At 38.3% G+C, this 24523-nt stretch overlaps 1 protein-coding gene across 2 annotated transcripts; it reads right to left on the reverse strand.

Annotated features, from left to right (window-relative positions):
• Positions 1-1085: 1085 nt before the first annotated feature.
• LOC121865444 (39 kDa FK506-binding nuclear protein-like) lies at positions 1086-23314 on the reverse strand. Of its 2 annotated transcripts, XM_042364877.1 has the most exons (9): positions 23193-23314; positions 17181-17287; positions 12721-13057; positions 12433-12537; positions 6961-7035; positions 5752-5859; positions 4327-4487; positions 3962-4140; positions 1086-1649 (listed from the first exon to the last, which is right to left on the reverse strand). In XM_042364877.1, the coding sequence occupies exons 1-9, from the start codon at positions 23200-23202 to the stop codon at positions 1568-1570; spliced, it is 1164 nt and encodes a 387-aa protein (XP_042220811.1). In that variant the 5' UTR covers positions 23203-23314; the 3' UTR covers positions 1086-1567. The 2 variants fall into 2 exon arrangements, with proteins under 2 accessions (XP_042220811.1, XP_042220812.1); XM_042364878.1 differs by lacking the exon at positions 6961-7035.
• Positions 23315-24523: the final 1209 nt, after the last annotated feature.

Consider the following 24523-nt stretch of genomic DNA (forward strand, 5'->3'; position numbering starts at 1 on the left):
ACCAGTCATCTTAAAATTGTGGAAGTTATAGCTGCGCTTAAATCGTTGTAACCGGTCTCTTCCTTCGATCCTTCACCCTCTGTTTCCTTCATGGCATCAAACAAGGATCTAGCCTTATGCTGGATAACCATGAGGCTCACAGGTGCATTGCATTGGTCCTCCATTCACATAGCCAGCACCTTTTACATTTTTTCTATCACAGTACTTCTAGTATGAGTTGTTTTAGATGCACTGAGAGTAGTACCACTTCCAGCACTAACCTTAATCTTGCCAGCGTTGGTCCGGATAGTACGCTCCATTGTGGTGGTTAAACCAAGCACAGCCGCTATGTCCACAGCACGTTCCCCTTTTTTCAAATCGGATTAATTCATCCACTTTCCTAGCAAGGGTGATGGTCTTCCGTTGCCTCTTCACTACACTAGCATCAGTAGCACTTGATGGGCACTTGGAAGCCATTTCGAACGGTCAGAGTACAGTTTTGGAGCAAAAGCACTTAAGCACACACGAATGATGTGAAGTCGTAACAGAGACTGGCTTGGCGTCGCTTAGGGATGCCGTGACGTTCCGGGAGTGAGGGCACCGCGCCGAGAAGAGAGAGCGTAGCGCGGCCAGAAAAGAGCGGGTGATGTGTCATAGAAAGTAGTCCGTGACGACACAGAACGGTGTAGTATCGGATCACCTGGATGTTCAACGAATTTTTGGTCTCTAGCAGCGTAGTACCGAAACAAAGTTAAGCGGGATGATGTTATACGAGGACTTACTGTAATGTATAAGTGTAGGTATTTGTTTTTCCTCCCGTGATGCATGTGGGTGTCCAACTGTTTAGGAACGTATCCAATTGAACCCCTTGTTATAATGATCCCGATTTATATCTCCACTGACTTTCTTTTTTTTTTTAGGAACCTAACCCCAATCGTAAATAGGGGGAGGAATATCTGATGGTAGCCTTTTCAGTGATTTGTTCATGTTAGTCCCAGTATTTATTGAGATTACTTTCCTTTCATCTATTTCTTCATAATGAAAGCTATGTGGTGATCATGTTTTCTACAATATTCAGTTACATTTGGGGAGAAATAAGCACCATAAAAAGAATGACCACTGTATTTTATCATGTCAAACAAATGTGATGGCGTGCTGCAACTTACACTAAAATGTTTCACATCTAGTGATGTATATAGTTCTTATTTTTTTCCAAATACTGTATGTATAAAATATTTATGCATAAATAACAATATTAATCTACCCATTTTAATGGGTTATAAATGATAAATTCCTCTTATAAAAGAGACAGTCCTTCATAATAAAAGTAACAACCCTTAACACCTGACAAAAAAGTTGCTGTGTGTTTCAGCAACCATCCATAAAATGTACTCACCCATGAACATCAAAAGATTTTTGAACTTGTACATGCAATGTCAACTGCAGCACCACTAACTACTCTATCATGAACTTTAATAACTAGTTTAACATTCACACTAAATGCATATGACCAAAATGGGTCACTGAATGCAAATAATTTTTTTTATTTAAATAACTGGAACTTATCCACTCTTATTGCAATTACATCCTAATAAACATTTCTTAGTTCTACAGTGAACAGTAATGTTGCTTGAGGTGGAATGTCTGGAGGAGCTCCTTGCTTGCCATATCTATTGGAAAAAGATGCATGTAAGAGCACTGCAAGCATAAATCAGACTACAGGTAATTGAACATACAAAAATAAACTGAAGCACTTGCTGCAGGCAAGGCGAATAAAATGTAACAGCTAAACCAACCAAATTTACTCGTTTGGGGATTAATAACACGTCTGGCTGAAATCGAGGTAAACATGCATGACTTGATAAAATGAACCTTCAATTAATTTGGAATTTGCTTATATATGACAGGTTTTGGTGCTGCACATTTGCCACAATAACCCCACGCATGCTGTGTTAAGTAAGGTGATTTGGCTCAACCTAGAAAGTGTACTCAGTAATTTGGCCATCAAGGGATATGCCTGGTACCATAACCCCTTCGCAATGGGGATGCCACTTAAAAAGGGAAGTTGAGAGTCTTAGACAAGTATCCCATCACACTCACATGCATTACTTTGCCACTACTGTACAGTATTAAGTCCTTAAGAGCATCAAGGGTGTCAGGAATCCTTTGTCTTGATGACTTGGGATTACGGAGCGTTCCAGTGAATCGGGTATTGGTGATTTCATTGGAGCTCATAAATCCAGGTGTATTGTATATATTATATTCTTAAATTATTTGGACTATTTTAAAGTTACATTTTTGTTAGGAAATGACCTTGCTCGTTCTAAAGTGGTACCACAACCAGTTGTGTCATGAAAGAAAATCAAATTAATTCCCTTGATGATTAAGATGATTTACATATTAATGATTTGTACAGTGGTACAAGTTTAGATACACTTAATAATGTTCCAATCACTACTGATGCACCGATTAAAAGTCAAATGGGGGATATTAAGCTCCGCACAATCTATGACAAGTCTATAGACGAATCAGACATATTTAAACTCCTTACTTGCTATTACCTCAAGTCAGGTATTCTAAATCGCAAGTACAGACGTCATGTTCCCACCAATGAAGTTTGGTCAGAAACACATCAGATTGCCGTTCCTACTAAACTTAGATCAACTAGTATATTAACCCTTGCACATGACTATAGTGGTGGTCATCTTGGAGTAAATAAGACCTATCACAAAATCCTTCAACATTTCTATTGGCCAAAGTTACAACGTGATGTAGGTAAATATTGTAGAACTTGTCATGAATGTCAACTAGCAGGAAAACCAAATCAGACCATTAAAGCCAATTCCAGTAGTTGAATATCAGACCATTAAAGCCAATTCCAGTAGTTGAATAACATTTTAACACTATCACAATAGACTGTGTAGGGCCCCTTCCTAAAACTAAAAGATAACTAATTCCTTCTCACAATGATGTGTTGCACTACTAGGTATCCTGAAGTTATTTTTTAAGATGCATAACTACAAAGAAGGTTTTGAATGCAATGATTGCATTTTTCACCCAATATGGAGTTCCAAAGGTAGTCCAGTCCCCAGGGTTCAAATTTCACCTCAGGGCTATTCAAGCAAGTTATGAAGGAGATGGGATTATGTCAGTACCTAGCAACAGTATATCATCCGGAGTCCCATGGGACAGTAGAGAGGTTTCACCAAGACTCCAAAAAGCATGGGGGGCCTGACCAAGGAGTTATCATTTAAACATTTAATTGCATTAAAGCATTTAATTAACAACCATGGGAGATTTTGTTCTTGGTGAATTTGTGGAGGATCCATCAGTAGAACAGTGTAGTAAAGAAAGAGGACTGGATTTCATAGACAAAGACATATAAAGTAGAATTCAAAGCTTCAATGACTAAGAGTATGATAAATAAGTCAGTGATTTGTTGGTTAACAGAATTACAGTATGTTGAGAATACCTCCAAATTGATAACATTAAAGAAAATAAATACCCAGACAACACCAAGAGAATTGGGGAAGCAGCTCCGACTTACAGCAGTCGGTGTCAAGAGTAAAACCGACTCAGCTGGCTTTTCCCAACCTGACAGGTGGATGGAGGGAATTTGAGGTCCTCTGGTGTTCATCACTGGAACCACAGTAACTAGTCTAATGGCTGTTATGCAGAAACTAGCTAATTAGAATAAACCAAAATCAACTAAATAAATGTAGTATTTTAAATGTCACATTACCATACTACAAAATAGTCCAAATAATTTACCTAGAATATAACATATACAATACACCTGTATTTATATGAGCAACAAAATCACCAATACCCGAGTCACTGGAACACTCCGTAATTCCGATTCATCTCGACTAAGGATTCATGACAAGGGAATGAGACAGACTCCAAATATCACAAGTGTAGAGAGATGATGTTATATCATTCATATCAAGTGTAAGAAGTACAGCAATCAGAAGTAACTTACGCCATGTGTGGAGGGCAGGTAATTTTTCTTATGCCTCCAACCTTCATTCCTTCAAAGCCAACATCCCAGCCATTGATCACTTCTCCTTTGCCCAGTCGGAACTTGAAGCCCTTCCCAGTGTTCACTGTGTCAAACACCTTCTTAGTACTCATTAGACGTCCCTCATAATGCACTACCAACTGTGAATGAAGGGAATCGTATACCTTAAATTAAATTCCTGTGGATATGAAGAAAAAAAAAAACTAAATATTCAAGTGACAAAGCTCCTGCTTTGACCCTACACTTTATTCAAGAGAACCATATCTTCAGCTCTGGGATGAACAGCACAATGTGGTTAGCAAGCAGGCAGCAATATTCATACATACCATTTTCCCTTTCTTAGCTTCTTTTCCAGTGCCAACCTTAACGTCTACACACGTCACTCCGCCTGACAGCACCACCTTTGGAGGTTTACTAGGAGTCTGTGATGCCCCTGGAGACTGCACTGTCTTTGGAGTGTTTGTATCAGGAGTCTTTTTGGGTTTAACTGGTAAAGATTTTATATCAATTAAAAATTTTGCATCACCTAAAGAATCTGCACCCCCATCTTATTTAACTTAAAGATTAACCATCCTAACACTATTTGGGGAGATAAGTGTGTTAGGTTGGATAATCTTTATGTGAAATAAGCTGTGGTGCAGATTCTTCAGGTGGTTTGACTATGTAAGGCAAATGCAAACACCATCAATTTCCCCGAGACCTGACACTACAGTTTGCTCTAATATGCAAGTTTTAACTCTAGTAAATCTTTATTGATGTTAAAACCCCATTCATCTGATGCCTGGCCAGGTGATAAGGTAAAATTCATCTAAAGAACATCCAGTTATTTTCCCATGATATGTAGAACAAATTCTGAAGAGCATTTTGAAATGCTTTTATGGGTTTCCCAGACTTTTCCTTGACCTTTTCAAAACAATTCTTACTAAGCCTGCCATGATATTCTGACCTGTGGCAATCCTGATCTAGCTCCCTCTTCTTAATGAAAATTATCACATGTTTAACTAAACTACAGCCCCCCATAAAAATTCACGGGGGATAGATTCTCAAAATGGTCGCGAATCGCCAAATCCGCAAATAACATTTGTGGACCAGAAGGGGAGGGGGTTACATTTTTACTTGTGTACAAAGAAATGTATGCCCTGTATTCCCTTTATGTGTTTGCCCTTAGGACAATTATTTCTTTTACCTGTATTGTATATTTGTGTGTGTGTTTGTGTAGACACACACACACAAAACACATACTGTACAAATAAATAATACAGGTACACTAATGGGAAAATACTCACAAATAATAAAAACAAAATATTAAAAATGTGAGTTTACCCCTAACTCTGTACTTTATTTATAAAGTAATAAAGCAAGGACTTGAGGGTAGACTCACATTTTTAATAAAAAAATTCTGATTACAGTATTTGTGAGAGGATTTTCAAATTATTATTTAATTGTATGTGCTTTGTGTGTGTGTCTCTACACACACACATATTTACAATACAGGTAAAGGAAATTACTGCCTCTAAAATGAGTGGCTCCCTGTCCCAGCTGTGAAATGCCAACAACTTTTGAAACTACCCACAGACATCTTGGGTACATCCAGGGTGTCATCTGCAAATAATAGAGGACCGCGAAATAAAAATCTGCAAACTTGGGGGGCCCCCAGTACAATAAGATGCAGCCATGGTATTTACCTGAAAGCTCTCCTGAATAATCCTTCACCTTCTGTGCATTAACATGCACTTGCATTTCTTGCTTACCTAGAGCTTTCTCATGCTTTTCTTTTGTCTTGTTTGGTGTTTTGGATTCATCCTTCGGAAGTTTGTCTTTCTTCGGGCTCTTTGTGGTGGGTGATTTCTTTTGTTCAACTGGAGAAGAAAAAAAAACTATGTTATAAAATATATACCTTTCCCTGACCTAATACATCATATCTTGCATACTAAACTGCATATCTGTACTACAAAGGTCAGTGTTGACCTTACCTTGGCTGACCTCTACTTAACTGCCTGGCTTTTGTGTTTTGGGAGGAAGAGAAGGGATGGACCCAGCGAAGTTGCTGTTAGGAATTTTGAGGCGGCCAGTTTGTGTGGCTTTAAGTAGTGTGGACAGTCCATGCTGATCTGTATACCCGCATTGTCTATATACATGTTGAACTGTATACTGTACCTATATTATCTATACTGTACAGGGTGTCCCATAAATTTCCATACATAGGAAAAATAAATTTTATATTAAAATCCATTTTTATTTATATAATATGCTCTACATGACTACCATTCTGTTGAAAACACTTCAATGCGTGTCCTCCACTGCTGAAGAACACGTTCAAGCTTGTAATGGCGTTGGTGATACGTTGTATGGAAACCTATGGGACACCCTGTATAATGCTGAACTGTACACCTGCATTATCTATATACAGGGTACTGTACATACTGAACTGTTTACAGTGTATGTATACTGAACTGAATACATCTGCATTGCCTATATACATATTGAACTGTACACCTGCAGTGTCTATATACATCATGAAATGTATACCTGCATTGTTAATATACATATTGAACTTTATGGCTACCTTGTTTATATACATATTGAACTGTATACCTGCATTGTCTATATACATACTGAACCATATACCTGCAGTCTATATACACACTGAACTGTATATAAACTGAACCAAATGTAAACTTGTGTGATGATATTACAGAATAATTTTTTATCAACTTAAATAGAAATGATGACTCTGAAATCATGTCACACAATATTTTCATGAAGCACAAATACCACTTGGTCAAGAAACCTACACGAAGAGTTCCTACGTCTTATAACAGGTTAAGTATCAAACCATACAGGTTAAATAACACCATACATAGATTAAGTGACAACTACTAGACAAGTTAAGTAATACTAAACAATCATTACACCAACACAGCTTCTCACGAACAGAACAAACACATTAGTCAATTTACCCTTCTCGGGGGCTGCTTCCTTCTTGTCATTCTTATCACTGCCAGGTCGCTTACCGTCCACCATGTCATCCAATTCTATATTGAAAAATACCATATTTAACATGTTTTTATAGGTTTCGGAACTGGTGAGTATCATATCGGCAATACTAAAAATAAACTTAAATTGGGTTCCCTTAAACTACTATAGTCTTCATATTTCACTATGTGGTTAACTGCTGATACAGTGACCCCTCGTTTAACGAACACCTCGGTTAACGTAATTTCGATTAACGAACTGCCTTCCATAAAGATCTTCAATTCGGTTAACGAAAAAAATTTCGCTTAACGAAGTTCTTACGAACCGACCTCAACATGTTTTCGCTTGCACTGACCGGGCAACCAGCTTTAGTATCAGTCCGCCAATACATTAATCGTTTCTAGGGCTTAAATTCCTTACTATTTTAGTAAATATCAAGAAGTTTATACTATTCAATAATCTTAAAAGTTTAATATTCAATTTTTTAGTCATTTTAATAATTATTGAACAAAATTGAAGGTAAAGTGACTAGTTTAATGCGCGGCATCCAGCCTCTGAACACAGCAAACAGGCTCTCTGTTTTCACTGGAGGTAATATCTTGCTTGAGACTCTCCAACTAAATGCTTTTTTTCTGTGTTTCCAAGCAAATTATTGGTCATTTTGAAAATTATTTTACATATTGACAATATATAGTGCAGTGCAGTGTTATTTTAAAGAAAATATTCTTTATTTACAGCTAGTTTAACTTTGAAAAATACATGTTGCCATTGTTTGAATCCAGCATGGGGCCTAAGAGATCAAGAAAAGCAATTTCAATCCAAATAAAGCAGGAAATACTGTAATAAAAAAACACGAACAAGGCATTAAATCAAATGCGCTATGCAAAGAATATGGCATGTCGGCATCAACTGTGTCGACAATTCTTGCACAAAAAGACAAATTTAAGGAAGTGAACGTGAGAGACAAATCTACAAGTGTGTTTAAAAGTAGATCCCTAATCGTAGAAACTGAGAGGTTACTTATCATCTGGATTAGGGAAAAACAGATGAAAGGTGATTCAGTTTCTGGTGATTTCATTTGTGAAAGAGCCAGGGAGATTTATGAACATTTAAAGGCAGATCAACCTGGTTCTTCAGGAACAGAATTTGAAGATTTTCGGGCTAGCAAAGGCTGGTTCGAAAAATTTAAGAAAAGAATGACATTTTAAGTGTTGTTAGGCATGGTAAAGCTGCTAGTGCTGATAAAGAAGGGGCAGCAAAGTTTTTAGTTGAATTTAAAAAACTGATGGAAGAAGAAAATTATCTTCCACAGCAAGTGTTCAATGTGGACGAAACTGGGCTGTTCTGGAAAAAGATGCCCAAAAGAACATTCATCACCAAAGATGAAGCCTCTTTACCTGGGCATAAACCCATGAAAGACCGTCTCACTCTATTGCTTGGTGCCAATGCTTCAGGGGATTTCCGACTGAAGCCTATGCTTGTCTACCACTCTGAAAACCCCAGGGTGTTCAAGCAACAGAAAGTGATAAGAACAAAGCTTGGAGTTTATTGGAAGTCCAGCCGTAAGGCATGGGTGACAAGACAGTTCTTTAATGAATGGGCTGTTGATGTGTTTTGCCCCTCTGTCAAGAGCTACCTAACCACCAATAAACTTCCTTTAAAGGCTCTTCTCCTCATGGATAATGCTCCTGGTCATGACCTTGACCTTGCCAGCAATTTGGAGTATCAATTTGACTTTGTGAAAGTTGTTTTTGCCTCCAAACACTACATCACTCATACAGCCAATGGACCAGAATGTAATCAGCAACTTCAAGAAGTTGTACATGAAGAAAATGTTTAGGAGGTGTCATCAGGCAACTTCCACTGATCCTGAACTAACACTGAAACAGTTCTGGAAGACACACTTCAACGTCCTGGAGGCTGTAAAATTGATTGTGTCATCATGGCAAGAAGTCTCCAATAGAACCCTCAATTCTTCATGGAAAGCACTGTGGTCATCAGTAGTCCATGATTTTGAGGGATTTGAGGAAGAAACAGAGTTGGACCAGGAGATTGTGTCCATTGGTCAGTCATTGGGCCTTGAAGTGGAGGAGAAGGATGTGGAAGAGCTTGTGATGTCTCATGAGGAGGAACTTACTCCTGATGACTTGAAGCAGCTGGATGAGATGTTACGGGTAGAGGCTGACAGTGGTGAGGAGGAAATTGAAAGTGATGACCATATGTCAGCTAAACAGTTGAAAGATGTGATTTACTACTGGGAGAAGTTCAGGGAACTGGCTTCAAAGCACCCAGAAGTGGAAAAAACTGAACTAACTTTGTGTCATGTTGAGGACTCAGTGGTCTCCTTCTTTAAACATAAGTTAATGGTGAGGAGGACAGGTGCCCCACAGACCACAATTGACACTTTCTTCAGTAAAAGGCAGAGGGAACAAGATGCTAGCCCTCAGCCTTCCACTTCAAGAAGGAGAGAGGATGATGCTAGTCCTCAGCCTTCCACTTCAAGAAGGAGAGAGGATGTTCATGGTGGAGAATCTGTCAGTCCAGAGGTTCCTGACATTTTCATGGAAGGTGACTCACCTTCCAAGAAGCAGTAAAATGCTTCTCCTCCACCTCCACTTCCTTCTCTTCTCCCTTCTCCTCCTCCTCCTCCCACTTCAAATGCACATCATCATCATCATCCAGGAGCCTTCTACATACACATCTCAAAGTAAGTAAATTTTTCTGCCATTTTTGTTGAAGTTAGGAAATTTTCGGTGAGCTGGAACCAATTACCCAAAAACCCATTGAAACAATGGTTTCGGTTAACGAACGACCTTCTGGAACGGATTGAGTTCGTTAATGGAGGGGTCACTGTATTGTAATTACAGTGTGCGCACACATACATACACCCTTATAGATTTTTCATGAATGTTTGTATTAAATCAGCAACTCTGTCTTTATTTGGGGCAGTCCTCATACATCAACAAGTGAGACAATTTTGCTATTGCAATCACATGAACTACTGTAAAAAAATTCTACAACACCCTCTATATATACAGCAGTGGTCTCCAACCTGTAGTTCGTGGACGTCATGGCAGCCACGGAGCCATATTATGGAGCCCGCAAGGATATATTAAAAATACTAATACAGGTACTGTACTATTATTTTAACAGAGAGGAGGAGGGAGGTAACTGACGAGTGTCTCAGTGCACCTAATATTACTACAGTACATAAGAAAGAATAAATATGGCTTAAAGTTCTAAAAAAAGTCACAATCACACTTTTCACGATGAATGGGATTGAATATTTATTTATTTATTGTTTTTTTTACAAACTTTAGAGATAAGTGTGTGTGTGTGTGCATAAATTGCCATGCAACTGTTGCAGTCACCAAGAAAGGCAATGTAGAGTGTCATTTTGTTACAGTTCACCAAAATTACATAACTAAATATCTTTCTAACAGTGCTTTAAGGAGCGAGAAAGTACAACAATAAAAAGATAAGTTGCTTGCCCAACAAGATACCTTCCGGAAACCAATTTCCAAAGCTAGAGCATCAACAGTGGCATCATATAGTGATGCTCATGTTCTTGCAAAAAAGAAAAAAATATTTGAGGATGATAAAACTCTGAAAGGCTGTATGCTTGCTTCTGCCTAGTCCTTGTTGCAAGATTTCAAGAATAAAACCGAGATTATATCAACAATAAAATCCGTACCACTGTCGGGAAACACAGTCACTCATAGGACAGAGATGATGTAGGAAAATGTGTTTGATCAAATAAAAATTTACTTGGAAAAGTGCACGTACTCCAGCTTGCAATTTGATGAATCAACAGACATTGTGGACACTATTTGTGCATATGATTTTTGCTGATAATAGTGTTAAAGAAGATTATTTTGGCTCTTTTCCCACGAAAAGAAAAATACATGGCAAAGATGTTTATCAACCCTTTATGAGTTTTGTAGATGAGGTCAGTGTGCCCCTTCAAAAGCTTGAGTCATTAACAACGGACGGTGCTCCTTCAATGATAGGTGCAATGTTGGTTTTGTCAAACTGTGCAAAAATTACCCTGCTTTCCCACAGCTCATCAGTTATTGCATAATACACCGGCAAGCTCTGTGTTCAAAAGCAATTAACTAAAGTATGGCCTTGCAATGAAGGTAGTTGTGAATTTTTTTTATTCCATCAGGATATTTAAGGCACTCCTGGATGAATTAAGTACTCGGTATGGTGACCTTGTCTTGTACACAAAATTATGTTGGCATAGCAAAGGAAAAATTCTCCAAATATTTGAACAACTAATTCCTGAAATAATTTTATTTTTTTGCAAGAAAGGGACAAGTCCTACGGAGAACTCGGTGATCCTCAGTGGTTGATGATTTAGCATTTTTGATTGATATCACATCTGAACTGAACTCTGCAAGCTGACTGATGCTTGAAAAGCAAAGCAGAACACCAAAAATCAAGAATTTTTAACATTAGTGGATTCTGAGAAATTTCCACTTCTGAAGGAGATTTATCAAAGACTAATTTCATGCTTCGGCTCTATTTACATGCGTGAATCAATATTCTCGATAATGAAGTACTTAAAATCCAAGTACAGGTCACGTTTAACTAATGGTCACCTGAATGACCGCATGAGAATAGCAGTCACAAATTACACCACGGATATTTCCAAACTAGCAGAAGGAATGCAGAGCCAGCCTTCTCACCAAACTTCTAAAAGTAATTATATTTGTTTAACTTGTCTTATAAATGCATGATAAAGGAGTAAATTAAATAAGTATGTAACAGTTGTAACGTTGCATACGAGCAAATTTTATAAATTTAGACCCCAAAAAATTACTGGCACCCTCCACTATATTTATTTTGATAAATGTGGCCCATAGCCAACAGAAAGTTGGGGACCACTGATATACAGTATACTATATACTGTACAGTATATGTTTGGGGTATCATCATTGTTTTACAGCTATTTTATACACTTGTGTGGGTTAGCCGCAGTTACCTGATGGTAACTATTCATGCTGCACGGTCTCTTGCAGTCTCTCACCAGGTTCCTAACTTTGTCATTTAATTTCTTTCAACCTCTCCTCATGTCATTCTTGGCCTGCCTACTCGTGGCTCTCATCCCCTCCACATTTAAGCTCATGCATCTCGACCTATAATTAGTCTTATCCGGTCTCTCCACATGCCCAAACCATCTCGGATGCCTCTTCACAAGATTTCACCATTACTGTACTCTCAATACTAAGCTGCCCTCTTAGCTCTGAACAGTACCTCCTGTCTTTCAATGTCACATTACAATATTATACATACATCTCACCATTCTCATTTCAGCTTGCTCGAGTCTACTGATGTCATCCTCTTTAACTACCAATGTTTTCTGCCACAGAACATCACATTTCTCACACCAGCCGCATACATTTTTTCCTTTCACTCGGAGGAAAAGTCCTCTTCATGCATGGTAAACTTACTTGGTTGATGACCTGGTGAATGCATTTTAGCCTTTTTAGTAAGTGATTCTGCCTTTTCTTCTGCCTTCCTTTTTGATGCTTGGCCAGCATCAAGTACTGGGTTGTCTGAAATAAACAAAATACAGTATTCAACTTTTAACAAACATTAAAATATTCTCCTGGATGTTGTTCCTTAGGATGGATTTTAAGCAATTCTTCTCGCTTGCTTCTCATATGTATACCTAGCTAATATAATACACAAAGTTTGTACCTGAATGTATCCCAATACATAAATAACCTCTACTGTACCTTCTTTAACGGGTACAATTTCCTCTTCCTCTTCCTCCTCTTCTTCATCTTCATCTTCCTCCTCCTCCTCCTCCTCCTCTTCTTCTTCTTCTACTCCTCCTTCCACATCTATTCCATCTGCATTTAGATTTTGGCCATCTTTTTCAAAAGAAAAATCATCATCTTCAAATATCATGTATCCAGATAAATGGACTGGGGCTGTCCCTCCATCTGTATAGAATGCAACAGCAGATCCAGCCCCAAACTGTAGATCAAGCTGGGTCTGGAGAATGCCATATTTCTGGCTGAGGTTTGCAATGATAATTTCCCCTTCGTTGATATCAACCTCCACTATAACCTGTGAAGACAAACTCTGTTAGTTTAAAGAAATTTTTACCAACAATGTTTTGTTATAAACTGATCAATATTTAACATATGCCATACATGAACTAATTTAAACTACTGTACGTACAGTATAAAGTTTCTCATAAATGTCACAAAAAGCAATTATGAACATTGGCAACATATCTACAGCAAGACAGTAAAATCCAACAAGTGTAATCACAAGAGCCAAAACGATACCCATGGCAGCATCCTAAAATAGGCATGATAACTCAACAATAGTACTGCATTAACATACAGTATTTCTTAAGCTTGTATCCTGGTGGGGAAGCAACTTATTTTCTAGTGTCATTAGGAAAGAATGCATGTCAGAGTACAGTACTTGTGTATTGGATGGTGCAAGAATTAAGCTTGAAGGTTTAAATATAGATGGGAATTTAATTTAGTACATAAATGGCTTGATTACCCAAAAAATGGAGAATCAGTTATTTAGCTTTTAAGATCAGAATTGGAAATCTGGCTGGAATACCTGACCGTGTACAGTCTATGGGTTGAAACCCTTAACATGTGCAACTGGGACTAAAGCACTCATTAGTGATGCCTTCCCATTACACCCAAGTCCCAACAAAGATACTCTGGAAGCAACAGTCACCATTTACAGTTGAAGGCAACAAGTTATGATGCCACACTAGTGGGCCTTACCAATCAGCTTGATCAATCAATTACTCTGGAATTCCAGGCATCAACGCACTTCCATTCTACCTAACGTGTTTTACGGCATATAAGATGCACGACCATATAAGACGCACCCCCCATTTTAGCAGGGAGTAGTGTATTTAGGAAAAAACTTGTGTGCATTTTCTTCCTGTAGCCATAATTTTCTTAAAACATTGTACTGTATATAGTACTAGTACAATAAATGTGAGAAGTAAATAAAAATAATACAATAAATAAGTTACAACAAAAAATACTGTACAGTATTGCCAAACCAGTTAATAAAAGTTAAATGAAAGTTTAACACAGTCACCATTTGCATACCTATACAGGTACATATATACTCCCTACTTCACCATAGCAAAGGAGATGCTACCTCTGCCAATTCCCAAGCAACGCTACCCCCACACACAATGCCTTCCAACTGTTCCCCCAATGAGCCAGCTAACTAGTGGACAAAGAAATGTATACAGTGGGGTATGCTATAACGAATCTAATTGGTTCTAGAACCTCGTTCGTTATAGGATTAATCCGTCCCAGGCCCCCAAATACAACCACTTAACACTGAAAATTTTCTGTGGAAAATGTAAAAAATACAGTACTTTATCTTACCTTAGTGTTGTTCAGCATGCAGGTACCCCTAAGCACTGGCACAGCACTATCACTTCCACTGGGAGTCTTGGCTTTAAGGTCCTAAAACAATTGTTTGGCCTTCTCACAAATTATAGCTTCACTAATGCTATCACCTGCCATTTCTTTCTCCTTTATCCACACTAAGAGTAAATTTTCCAACTCTTCAATCACATTACACCTTGCTTTGCTAAGTCTAAAGATTCCCTTAGCCACTTGCACAGTTTTTAACTCCTCTTTATTCTTCAAAATCGTACATTTAGTCGATTTAACCATCGCATATTCATTACTAAGTTTTGCAATGCTTGTTCCATTCTCACGTTTCTTTATGATTTCTTTCTTAGTTTCAAGGGTTATTAGCTTTCTCACTCGCTTTGGACGATTCATTGTTACAATTGTCTACTTGTTTAACAAAATAGTTATACAAATAACACGAATTTCCACATCAAAAGACGAAATTTCAACAATAACAGTGGTGCACTGGCTAAACAATGAGATAAAGATGGCGCCTGACGCTCTTGTTGTGAACCGCGATACAACAATATTCATGAGCCAGACGAAAGTCCCGTATTCATCCGCGTTCGTTGTAGGAGTTGCGTTCGTTATAGCATTCTCAATTTTATAGGTAAAACCGTTTATTATAGGAATATTTGTAGTAGGATCCGTTCGTTATAGCATACCCCACTGTATTACCTTAAGGTGTTTGTCATTAGAACAATTATTTCTTTAATTTTTTTCAAAATATATATGTAGGATAGTGTGTGCATGTAACCAAGTAAAAATAAATGAAGAAAGTTATGTATATCAACCCGAAAATACGAGTTGAAGAACGACCATAACACCTCACAGCTTTGCCCAGTAGCATTCATTTTTTTCCTTTTTATGGGGAACAGCCTACCAGGGCACAGGTCATCAACCCACAACAAGGCCTGCGGGGGCAAAAACCAGCTTTTTGAAGTGAGATAGATTGTAAGAGTATGGAAACACAGAAGAAAGCAGAGCATTCCACAGTTTGGCTGTGTGAGGAAAGAATGATGTACTATAATGGGTTATTCTAGTGTGACCGACATCCTCACAGAAACGGTGGGCACCGCGCGCAAGACGAGTGTTGTGAGCCCACTGTGTTGCCGGCAGCACACAGAATGCCAAATCCACTGAGCATTGCCCGTTACAGTACGGTACCTGCAAGCAAGAGAACGAAGCAACATTGCCGCGAAGAGAAACGGAAGAGAGAGATTATTGACTAAAGGAGAGTTAATAAAACAAAATGCCTTTGATTCCATCCTATCAAACAGTTGGACAGAAGAAGAACCACCCCAGATGTGAGAGCAGTACACTCCAAGTTAGGACGAATGAATCCCTTATAAACTTGAAGTAACTGCTCAGGAGTGAAGTAGCTACGGCATCTGTACAGCATTCCCAGATTTTAGGAGGCAGCTTTAGCAATGTTGTGGATGTGTGGCTTCCATGACATATTAGAGGAAATGGTGAGGCCTAGCATATATATTTTAGAATTTGGCAAGATGACTGCATCCTGAAATGTGATTGGTGGGAGATCCTCTATTTTGGAAAGTGTAATTGATAAATACTGTGTTTTATTACAATTGAATTTAACCAAATTTCTACCTCCCTATTCGGAGATGCTGCACAGATACGCATTGATAGATGAAACGATATCAACTCTAGAAACAGATCTAGTTTGAGAGTTAGGGAGAAGGAAAAACACGAGAAGAGTGAAGAGTAGAATCATCAGCATAAGACTGGATAAAGTTAGTAGTAGTGTGAAAGAAAAGAACCCTGTGGAACACCACTATTGGTAGAGAAAGCAAGAGATCGATCCCTCTACAGCAACTGCCATAGATCAGTTCTCAAGGAAGCTAGAAATTAGAGAAAGTGGGGGAGAGAAACCAGAAGAGGTAAGTTTAGAAAGCAAAGACTTGTGCCATACCCTGTCAAATGTTTTGGAGATGTCGAGGGCCACAACTAAAGTTTCCCCATAATCCCTAAGAGAGGATGACCAAAGATGGGTGCAGTATGAGAGCAGATCTCACCTGGGGAAAGCCATACTGGTCCGACAAAAGAGAAAGGCGTTCAAGGTGACGGAGAAAATGAGGGTATAAGATTGTTTCAAATATCTTAAGAGAGGGATGAAGTGAGGGCAATGGGGGTGATAGAGGGATTAGAATGGTCACCCTTCTTCGGGATGGGATGAACTGAAGCATGCTTCCAAGAAGAAGAAAAAATGGGGTTTTGAGGCAAAGGCAAAAGAGGCAAGCAAACACAGGGGCCAGAACTTCGGCACACTCCCTCAAAACACGAGGGGGATATTCCGACTGGTCCATGCACCTTAGTTACATCCACATTGGATAACACAACAGCAACCCTACGATTAGAGATTATAGAAAAGTGCATAAGTTCAATAGGAAGAGTAGGAAGGGTAGTTGGAATCATCTAAGGTGGAGTTAGAGGAGAATAAGGTGCCAAAGAGATTGGCTTTATCAGAGGTGATAACACAATAACCAATGAGACAATAATATACCAAAACTATGGAGAAGTACATAGAGTACTAAAAACCGTTCAAAATGATTCAATGGATTTTATTTCTGATGTCAAACACGATAAGAGATACAAAAAAATAAATGCTATATTTTATTGTATACAGTATATACCTTCTGCCATTCAATGTGATCTGGTGACAATAATTGGAAATATTATCACTTCAAAACATGAGGTACAGTACTTAGTAATTGACAGTACAGTACAGATATATCTAAAACAATGGATAAAAGCCTTACCCTGACCAGCTCATCATCACCACAGCTGGTATCTAAGACAGCTGCTGATATGTGGAAATCATGATCCACAGTTTTAGTATAACGTTTTCCTGGCTCCAGTGTCAAGCCTGAAAAAGAAACAAGCTACAGGTCTTAGAAAACATTAAACATGTACTATAAATTTTTTTCACTAACCTCCTGCCTTTACATAATAATAGGGTATTACTGCAGTTTCAGCCATTACACAACCGACTGTTTAAACTGCCCCCAAACTTTAGATCTCCTTATTTGGAGTACAGTATTTCTAACCCGATGTCAACCAGGCGGCAAAGAATAATAACGTCAGAAATGAATTTTAAAGTTTTTCCATACCTTTAGGGGAAGGGATAACTAAAACGGGTACTTTCCCCTGGAAATAAAGGTAAAATTTGATTAAATCACACCAAAATATACAGGATAAACTAACTTCCAAACTACCTCGTACTAGGGCATATTGGCCAAAACTGCAATTTTACCAATAATAGTACTGTACAGTACTAGCATGTCAATACAGTACAGTACGTATAACATTTTCGGAAGCCCATGGGACACATGCCGCCGCTACCACTCAAGGTGGTCAGGGAGTGCTCAAATGACGACATTTCTTTTGTTGTTTCTGACATTTTTCATCGTATTTAAACTTTTTAAATGTATATTTCTTCACAAATGATTGCTCTACAACACCGTACTATTTTACGAACAAACATGATGAAAATATCGTTATCGACTTTAAAAACTCATAAAAAATCTATTTATCACCTGAATTTCAGTTTAAATCTCAAAATGCACGCCATTGTCTTTCCATTCTTGCCACACAACTGTGGTGGAAGTGGCAAAATAGTTGATTTTGCTATTAAGTAAAATTACCCATGCGTCACTAAGTGCAGGGCTAGCAGGCGGCAGATCACAGAGTAAAGCACCAGATTCTCCATTGTTTTCTGGTCATATGTGCCTCTTATATACAGTACTCGAGTATAGTTCGAGTTTTTATGATCAATTTTTTATGCAAAAAGTAAGGGGTCTAACTATATACGAATATTACTTTTGAGGGGTTAAAATTCATGCATTTCTGTGGGTCATTTATAGTAAATGATAGCTACACAGTTCATGCACACAGTATGCTAACCTTACCAGTAAGCTCCTTTAACCTGAGCTTGCCTATTGTACCCCTTGACTCTTTCTTTATGTTGCTACATGAAGCACAGAACCTTATTCCCTATATATGCCACTTCAAATCCACAAAACCTAATACAAATGAACATTTACAGATAATTTTCCTTTCGTCTACATCCCTAGAAAGTATTCAGAGGAGGATGACAAAACAAATCCTGGGCATTAGAAGAAAAAAAAAAGAGAGAGAGAGAGAGAGAGAGATATATATATCAAGGAGTATAAATGTAAGTTAAGACTAAATAAAGGTGATATAGCAAAGGTACACTGTACTTAAATTATCTAACCAGGAGCAAACACATAGTAATGATATCAAGTACAGTACATGCAAGATATACTGTAGGTACGGCAGCTGTAAGCAAAACGGCGATGTCTATTTGTATGGCACCCTAATGCTAGTGTACCTCCAACTCAGCCCATCTTAAATAACCACTCGGCCCATGCATTTAGCCGACTCGGCCCACCCATTTAGCTGATTCGGCCCATCTTAAATAACCAACTGAGCCCACACTTTACTGACTCGACCCACCTTGCACACTTCAAACAAGTAACTGACTAGAGGTTCAGGAATGAGTTCAAGATTTATTTTACATCTCTTTTGGTTCACTGAAACACAAAGTGTGAATGAATGAATACCGAGGTTTCAGTCGGTATGAAGGATGAATTTTATGAGTATGTTAGTAGCACTTGATCAATGAACCATGATTCACATTCCTAACTTGTGCTTCTCCAGGTGATTTTGAACACCTGAAGTTTGAAAATATTGCTTCCAGCAATTTGTATACAATTGATGTTAAACTGATTGGCCAGTAGTTAGAGGATAGTGATCTATCTCCCCTCTTGAAAATCGGTATCACTTTCGCTATCCTCCAGGACTCTGGTACTACACCCATTTTTAATGACCTGTTAAACAAATTTGGTAAGGGCATACTAAGCTCTTCCTTACAATCCTTCAATATTCTGGCAAATATCTCATCAGAACCTGGTGATTTATTAGGCTTTAGCTTGTCTATTTGCTTACTAACATCATTACTAGTCACTACTATCTCAACTAATCTAGCTTCTTCACTATCTCTGTATATAGTCAGTACCTCGGGTATCATGTTTAAATTTTCGGTGGTGAAAAATATCTGTTCAGATTATTGCTCATTTATCCATTGTTATCAGTTAGCTCGCCGGTATCTGACTGTATTGGTCCAATCTTGGTCTGTGTTTAGTTTGATACATTTGGAAGAATTCCTTGGGGTTTGACTTTGCCTCCTCTTTGCTTTTCTTACCTTGGCCAACACCTTATAATAATATCGGAGGTAAACTTCACCACGATTTATTCTCCGACCTATAGCCTTCCTTTGGCCAATAAGATTCTTAAAATAATTATGTATCCATTTGGGGTCATTGTTACCCGGTATTTGATCTGAGTTTTCTGTATGGTATGTTCTGCCTTTGTGCATGAAGTAACTCGCACAGTATATTTGAATAGTTGTGGAACTCACCAACCTCAGATTTCGTGATCAGGTCATCCTCAACTGTCATACCTAGTGAGGTTATCGTTGTCAGGTCACCAGGTAAAGTGAGGTCGCCCTCTGTGGGTACATTGTTGTGGAACTCGTCAACCTCAGATCTCGTGATTGTTTATCAGTAATGTTTGTACCTTTATGCTGCTTTTTATCATTGTACTTTTATCATTCATGCATAGATTAAAAGGTAAACTTTTAAGTATTTTCTTGTGATTTTATTTCATGGCTACACATCATGAGGCTGTTTATCAGTAATACTTGTGCATCTATGCTTCTTTTTATCATTTGTTATGATGAACTACAGGTGCTCCCCGACTTACGACGGGGGTTAGAGATCCAAATCCAGGTCGTAAGACCGACAGATTAAAAAAAAAAAAAATCTACAATGAAATACAGTACCCTAAAAGTAATAAATAATGAGGAATGGATACATCAATGGATACAGTGTGACTGAGCACTTACCTTTAATGTAGTCAGCTGAATGCACATGGGGTCCCCATAATTTTCTAATTATACATGGACTACATTAACTGGAAACGTTTCGGTATAGAAAATGCGCGCGTCATTTTGGGGGAAAAAATAAATAAATAAAAATTTGGGGCACGACTGTGGCGGTCGTATGTCCCGACGGTCATAAGGTCAGAGCAGGTCGTAAGTACCGATGGACCTAAGTTGAGGCAGTCGTAAGTCGGGGACTACCTGTACTTCTCAGGTTGTGTAGGGAAGACTATGGTCACAAGATGGCACTGGCTGCCCATCAATCAGCCTGGGGTATAACTGGCTGGTCTTAGTACCATAGTATGTGGAGCCCTGTGATTGGTCCTGGTCTGGAGGTGGAAAATTTGGTGTGCTCCAGAGTGAGTTACTGAGTATAGGCTGAGAAGTCAACATCTGGTCTCCTAAACCATAAGTATAGTGTGTTAAGTGTACCCTTACTGCTCCAGACCCAGGAGTTATTATAGTTTATATGGTGATGTTTAGGATGTAATATTTTTTAAATGGTGATGTTTAGGATTTAGTGATTATATATTATAGTGTGATGGTTAGGATTTAATGTTCTTTTATTATTACCCCGGTGCTGTACTTGAGTTTTCAGATTTCTTTTGTTGTATATATTTTGTATAAAATTCCGTCAACAGTTTTAGTTACTTTTGTAAATAAATAGTAAGTTTTAACTTTTAAGGTAATTTTCCCTATTAAACAAGTTGAAGAATTTGTTATGGGAGGGGTTGGTTAACCCTTAGGCCCCGGGCGACGTTCCAAAACGTCTACCTATTTTCCCGCCATTTTTCAATGATTTTTTTTCTCGATTTAACCCCGCGTGGGGGGTACTGCCAGCAGCACCCTAACCCGGGGCTTAAGGGTTAAAAACTCGCTTTGTATTGTAACACATTGCACCTTTGTACTTTTATCATTCATGCAAAAATAAATGTGTAAACTTTTACGTTTTAGGGTTGGCTATCCAAGAGTGTCCGAGTTGGTATTTGATGGTCCGAGTTGGCAATGGGCCGAGTTGGACTGAATTCTCTAATGCTAACCCAACATTACCACATTTTGCACAGGAACGATTTTCTGCCGTACCATTAACCGCAAAGTCATTATAACTCCCATGCCTGCATCGAGTGTGTTTTAAATTAGACAAATTTAGTTTTAGGTGTGAGATAACTAAACACTGACATGGGAATACAGTTGTGGGCGAGTGGAACAAATTACGGTAATTATTCGGATCATGACTGCCCGCTGTTTTTCATTGAAGATTGGTTTAAAAATAGTTTTCACTGATTTTATTAGATAAAATTGTATTATGTTGGGAAAAATATATAAAATCCTGAAATCATGTGTTAACCTAACCTATATCTTAACTTGCCTATATGTAGAAAACTAAGCATTTGCCCAAGAAAATGAATAGAAGTGAAAGTAATCAGCGTGAAAAACTGTCTAAAACCGCCCCCCTTAATTATCTAACTGTTGACAGTTAAGAAACTTATATTGGCCCAAATTACATAAGTATCATCAATACAGGCTTACTAGGAAGCTTCAAAGGTAATTGCTGTATATTCAGATAGTGACCACCTGCTGTTTTTCATCGAAAATGGGTTTAATAATACCCAGTTTTCACTAATTTTATTAGAGGATACTGTATTATGTTGCGAAAAATTTAAGGGGGTTGAAATCATGTGCTAAGCTAACCAAACCTATATCTAGAAAATTAAGCACTTGCACAAGACAATGAATAGAAGTGAAAGTTATCAACTTACAAAACTATCTAAAAACACCCCCATAATTACTGAACCGCTGACGGTAACCGATCATATATTAGCCACTTCAAATATAGTTTAGTTCTGGTGCCCGTATTATAGAATGGATATCAATTCACTGGAGTCGGTGCAGCGAAGAATGACGAAAATGATTCCAGGACTTAGAAACCTTCCATATCAAGATAGATTATAGAAACTAAACTGGCATTCCCTAGAAAGACGAAGAGTGCGGGGAGATATGATAGAAGTATTTAAGTGGGTGAAAGGAATCAATAAAGGAGGTATAAAGTTCTTATAATATCCGAGCATGATAGGACTTGAAGCAACAGATTTAAGTTGGATAAGTTTGGGTAATATCAACTTTGTAGTAAGTGCTGGAACACTGGAAAGTTTTAAAACGAGGCTAGGTAGATTCATGGATATGAGTGGTTGTAACTCTAGACAGGAGCTGCCATGCACAGGCTAACCGGCCTATTGCAGACTCCTTATTTTAATAAGAACATATGAAACATAAGAAAATAAGGAGTCTACAATAGGCCGGTTGGCCTGTTCATGGCAGCTCCTCTAGTTACTACTACTCTCTATCATCCATGAATCTATGTTCTTAAGAGCTATTTGGGTTGAAAGTAAATGGAGCTGCCTAGTATGAGCCAACAGGCTAGCTGCAGTTTCCTCCATTATTATGTTTTGTTCCAGTACTTGCCAACAATGTGTAACAGAGCCAGTACATGCCCAGTACTTGCCAACATGTTTAACAGATAGACGGCACTGGACTTGCCAGCAGTGTAACAGAGCCAGTACATGCCCAGTATTAGCCAACAGTGTGTAACAGTGACGTGACCGACCGCCCAAGTAGCTAAGAGGCCGATCAGTGGTGACGATAAAGTAAAAAAAAAAAGTAATAAATAAACCACAATGCCATACGAGTTTTAAGATGCAATGGCCACAAGGTACAGTTCGCAGGTAACCTTCCAGAGTTAACTTACTGATAAATGGTATTGTTATGTGTTAATAATGTGACCTTGGAGTAATATAGCGGCTTAACTCACCCCAAAACATGGTGGTGAAGGAAAGGGAGGACACACGTGGTGATGATCAGCTGTTGTGGTGTCCTCAGTCTCTACCTGTTGTCTAACTTGTCTTTGCCGCCGGACTAATACTATGGCTCCTTTTAAAACATACTATCTATAATAATATTCCCATTTTATCAATATTATTACTATTTTTATAACTATTAAATTAGTTTCCCTCTATATTTTATTATGTTTTGCTGAATATTCTCCTTAACTGATTCATAAACCTATATAGTCTCAGAAGTGAGTTTCCTTCGTTTGTGACTTATTATGTTACTTAACTTCATCCTAAGTGAATATATGAGACGGTTCAAGTATTGGAATCTTTACAATATCATTGTTTAACATTATTCGCTACTTAAGCTCCGGACTGGTGGGTAAGAGACATCTTGATCCTTGTCTCTCTAAGGCCAGTATACGGTACACAGACACCTAAAAATAACATGTAAAAGTTACAAGGAAATCTTTGGCTAATGCACAGTACTAGAGGTAGCCATGCCGAGGGATGGAGGCCAGTGTCCTGCTCCAGTGTAGGAACCCTCCATTGTTTTTTATTGTCTTCTCTGGGGCTATTTTGAAGCCCATGTGCTGTTCGTGATGTCACAGCTTAGGCTGGTAGACCGCTTCGTAGGTCTACCAGCCTTTACTTGAAGTATTTCCTTATGTTCGTTCTGCATGGTAACTTCGTGAGCTTGTGGTTAGAATTGTGATACTCTTGGAACAATTTGCCGGAGTGTTGTGATGGCTCCGAGTGTGAGCTCTTTCAAAATAAACTGCCCAAACGGCTAGTAAGCTGATAAGTGGCGAATATGATAAAAAAAAAACACTGGAGCAGGTTCAAATACATTCAGGAGCCAGGCTGTCAGTGCATGCCCAGTACTTGCCAACAGTGCGTAACAGAAATGACCGACCGACCAAGAGGATGAAAGTAAAACTATGTATTTTTGTTGGTGGCGCATACATACATACATACATACATATAAACACACGAGTAACTGGGCAATTTGTTCTCCAGGAAGGACTGAGTGGGTCATACGGATTCACAAGATATGAACAACTTTGTTGACGAATTGTGGGAAAAATATAATTCATAATCTTTCTTTTAAATTTGCTTATATGGGGAAAACAAATACTGTATTGAAATTTCACTCTTGAATAGATGCCTGTATCTACAGTACATCCTTCTTTTCTCACACAACCAAACTGTGGTATGCTCTGTCTTCTGTGTTTCCATACTAATACAATGTCTCGGTTTAAAATGCTGGTTTTCCGGTGTCTTCGTTGGTGTAGATTAATTTAGTCTTCAT

This window comes from Homarus americanus, unplaced genomic scaffold, assembly GCF_018991925.1.
Source record: "Homarus americanus isolate GMGI-L3 unplaced genomic scaffold, GMGI_Hamer_2.0 scaffold25483, whole genome shotgun sequence".
Lineage (NCBI taxonomy): Eukaryota > Metazoa > Arthropoda > Malacostraca > Decapoda > Nephropidae > Homarus > Homarus americanus.

Excerpts from the sequence above, each read along its gene's own strand:
- LOC121865444 (XM_042364877.1), bottom strand. Across the intron at positions 7,036-12,432 it reads TTCACCAGGTCATCAACCAA|AATTGGATGACATGGTGGAC; the intron begins GTAAGTTTACCA and ends TTTTCAATATAG. Across the intron at positions 4,488-5,751 it reads AAAGCATGAGAAAGCTCTAG|TTAAACCCAAAAAGACTCCT; the intron begins GTAAGCAAGAAA and ends AATCTTTACCAG.